At 52.7% G+C, this 4,069-nt stretch overlaps 1 protein-coding gene across 1 annotated transcript in view; it reads right to left on the minus strand.

Moving 5' to 3' along the window:
- The window catches only part of MIDN (midnolin), a 33,929-nt gene extending 32,978 nt beyond the window's left edge, over nt 1–951 (minus strand). The window contains exon 1 of the mRNA XM_015421717.1: nt 734–951. Within this exon, the coding sequence (XP_015277203.1) occupies nt 734–951 (218 nt within the window). The remainder of the gene's footprint in view (nt 1–733) is intronic.
- Nucleotides 952–4,069: the final 3,118 nt, after the last annotated feature.

Consider the following 4,069-nt stretch of genomic DNA (forward strand, 5'->3'; position numbering starts at 1 on the left):
TTGAAAAAAAAAGGGCAGGCCCCCCCCCCCCCCAAGACAAAACAGTTTCATAAATGCCCCCGGGGCTGGTATTCAAGCAAGGTTTTTTGGCTGAAAGAGAACTTCCCCACATCTTGAGAATACAGATGGGGAGGGAAATGGTGGTTGGGGTGCCATCCAGGGACATCACAGCAAGAGGTATTTTCGGGTCTGTCAGCAATCGAGCTTCCAGCTCCAACCACACAAACCGGCACACACACACTTGCATGCCGGCGTGACAAATGAAATCTGGTCCGCTTTTTGCAAAATCAAAAGACAGAAAAGGCAGACACCCACTTGAAACAGGATGACGTGCGTGCAGACACACACACAAGGGGATCTTTTCCCCACCGAGAGCCATCTACGCACAGCTGCAATGTGAAACGCAAGCAAACACAAGGCAAACACAATCGTGGACTCACAAGCCACACATTTGTGTGTGGAGACAGAAGGACAAGATGAGGGCATCTCTCTCTCTCTCAAACACACACACAGATAGAACATCCTGGGAAATAACAGAGGGATAACTTCACTTCTGACTGTACCCTCACAAGAAACAGAATACAAGACTGGGAGGAGAGGGGGGGAATTGCATGCTAATGCATATCTAGAGAAAATGGCTTCTGCCTCCCCCCTCTTAAATCACATCAGGGTATGAAAAGGAGGAGACCCCTCTCCCCCCCCCCCCGTCAAAACGCAGGCCTCGGACTCTTACCTTTCTTTGTGCAGCAGAGCCAGTCTTTCCTTCGGCACCTTCAGCCTTTGGGAGAGCCGCCTTTTCAGACCTTCCACCGTCTCTTCCAAGGGGACAGAGAGCTCATACCGGGCCCCGGTGGTCGTGTGGATGTGAACATTCATGGAAGGGTCGCTCTGGACGGCTTCGCAGGCTGGGGGCCCCCGGCTGCAACTCCTGGGGGTGGGTTGGTGGTCCATTCGATTACCTGGGAGGGGGAGCAGAGGGTGGGAGGAAGGCTGGTTAGAGCGCTCAGGGACAGGCGGCGGCAAACAAAGGAGCCCTCGGCAAAGTGGCTCCCGGCTCCCTCCTCCAGCGGAATAAGTCCAAGGGCGTTTAAAGAAAGGAAACGAGGAAGTCGAAAAATCCTCCGCCACGGTCCGGAGGCGGCGGGACTGTCTCTGTCCTTCCCACGAATCACACAAAAACCAGACAATTTCGCCTCCGACCGGAAAATGCGGGGAGACGGACTATTCTATAAAGGGACCGGCCGCGTTGTTAAAAGGGCAACAATTATATTTGCGAATATATTATATATATATATATTTACTTTCCCCCCCACCTTGGGATCGAACGTGATGCCACACAGCGGCTGCCGCCCGCGGCGCCCTTTCTCCCCGCGGCCAGCCCCGCCGCAGCCAATCCCCGCTCTCCGAACGCCGAGACGTGGGCGCCCTGGGCCAATGGCAGCAGGCCCGCGGCTCCCCCACGTGGAAGAAAAGACCGGATACTTCGACTAAACCCCCCCACCCCACCCCCACCAAAATAGTGGGCGGGGTTTCTCGGTGCCCGGACAGAGGCACTTCGCCGCCCACACCTATTTGCAGCGCCAGCCCCCGTATTTCCTCCTCCTCCCCCGCCCTTTAAAGGGCCATTCATAATCTATATTGCAACAAAGAACTTCCCATAAAAGCATCGGCAAGGGCGTGTGTGGAAAAAACTATTTATACTTCTGCAGACAGAGGCTTCATCTGGAAAATGGGGGGAGGCGGGGGGGCGTAATTAAAAAGGTGGCTGGATCATTTAATCTAAAGCAATATTTTTAGCTTGAGGGGGAGGGAAGGTTTTATTGATAGGAATGAGCTGTTTAAAGGCCCAAGGTATTCGGTTTTGCATTATGCCCAAGAGAGTTCTCACACTCCTCGCAGCCCTGCCTCCCTAGTATATGGTTGCTTGAGAGTAAGCTACACTGAGTGGCACCTACTCCCACGTACGAATGAGCAGGATTAGCATCACAGCCTCAGCACTGATTGTGTAAGTGGCACAATTCTCCTCGCTGACCTACAGCACCAGGGAGCAAACTGGGCTAGAAACGTGGAAAACACACATGAATAAAGCTGGAAATCTTATTAAGGATTACCATGATGGCCATTTTACTGGGGAACCACTGGATAAACGGGGTCCCACAGGTGTGTTTCTGTGCAGGCCCCAATCACCGCTCTTTTTATCAGGTGACGACCACCAGTGTTCCCCCTACGCTGAGCTAGTGTGAGCTAGCTCACAGTTTTTTATCCTCCAGCTCACAGATTTTTGTCTTAGCTCTGGCAGGATGGCTCCAGAGCAAACCAATTTATGCAGGAGCCAAATCGCTCGCTCACAGCTTTAATGCCAGAAGCTCACAAAGCAGATTTTGTGCTCACAAGACTCCACAGCTTAGAGGGAGCATTGGTAAGCGCCAATGCCAATGTACATACACCCAACAGAGTTAACACCCCCCCCACACACACACACTAACAGAAGATATGCCTCAACAGTTCTACAGAATGACACACGGCCAAGCTTAGGCAAGGCAGAACAAGTTGGGAGACACAATTGTTCACATATAAAGGGTCAAGGAGCCCCATCTCCCAGGGCCTAATTTCCTGGTGGGTGTGGGGGGGGGGACAACATCTACTGGATTAGATGCTGGAGGTCCTCAGCCCATTCATCCCAGCACAAAGTGCAAGAGTTCTATCTTACAAAGCATGGAAGCAGAAAAAATCAACATGCCACAGAACATGAACAGAGTGCCTTGGGACTCTATGCCGGGCATTTGTTTGGGAGGAGTTTCCTACGCCAGAACAGACAAGCAGGCCCAGGAATTAACCGCCTTAAAATATAAAGGAACCATTTGCTGAAATAACCGGCAGTCTCAACAAACTGGCTGCCCCCCTCCCCGTGCAAATGATAAAAGCAGGTGAACGGGATATCCCCAGACAAGAAAGTGATCCCTGCCTACTCAGGGGACTTCCGAGGTACGCAGAGAAAATAGGACTTTCTAAATTAATCAACAGAAAATGGAATACAAAAAAAAAAAAAATGGGCTGCTGAAATCACAGTGTGCTCCAGAGGGAAAGACGATGGGGAGTCCGATGAAGGGAAACTGGGGGGGGCGCTCAAACCTCTGGCAGCTTACGGGAATCCTGGAGGGGAGATTGTCTGGGGGGGGTGAGGTTTCTGAATTGTGCCCCCAAATTCCTCATGCCCCCCCGAGAGTTCTTATTAACAGGAACAATGTAAGAGGAGGCTTCTCTACAAACTGCAGAAGCGTGGAGTCACACCGGACTCTTCATCACCCAGGTCCCCAATGCCACTCCAACTCAGTCTAGCATTGTTTTAACTCTCCCTCCCTGTAGATTTCACTTGGCCAGGGTGAGACTCCATTGGGGTTGGAGCCTGGCAGGAAGCCCCCCCCCTCTGCTCCCCCCCATCTGTCAAAGTGCCGCATTGTAGGCAGGACTGACTCACTAGCTTCTGACCTCTCACAAACTGGATCAGATGGTTGCCAGGTCTGGGTTGGAAAACAGCTGAAGACTTTGGGGGTGGAGCCAGGAGAGGGCGGGGTTTGGGGAGGGGAGGGGCCTCGGCATGGTACAAGGCCATAGAGTCCACCCTTCAAAGCAGCCATTTTCTCCAGGGGAGCTGGCCTCTGTCAGCTGGAGATCAGTTGTAAAAGCAGGAGATCCCCAGGCCCCACCTGGAGATTGGCAACCCTAGGATCAGAGCAGAGGCATCTCAAGGCAGTAAACCAAGCTGGACATTACAGAGGGGATGGGGAGATACATTCTGCACAGCAGGGCCTGCCTGGAGAGGACGGCCCTCCCCAGATCGGTGCTGCACATAAAAAAAATCCTAGCCCAGACTAGCCTGATCTCACCAGATCTCAGAAGCTAAGGAAGGGCTGGCCTCGCAGGGCTATCGTTTGGATGGGAGACCACCAAGGCATGCCAGGGTCGCAAGCCATGGCAAAGCACCTCTGAACATCTCTTGCCTTGAAAGCCCTAAGGGGTCACCAGACGTCAGTTGCGACTTGATAGTGCTCACTTCCTCCTTCTGTGT

Source organism: Gekko japonicus, unplaced genomic scaffold (genome assembly GCF_001447785.1).
Source record: "Gekko japonicus isolate JY-2015 unplaced genomic scaffold, Gekko_japonicus_V1.1 scaffold777, whole genome shotgun sequence".
Taxonomy (NCBI): Eukaryota; Metazoa; Chordata; class Lepidosauria; order Squamata; family Gekkonidae; genus Gekko; species Gekko japonicus.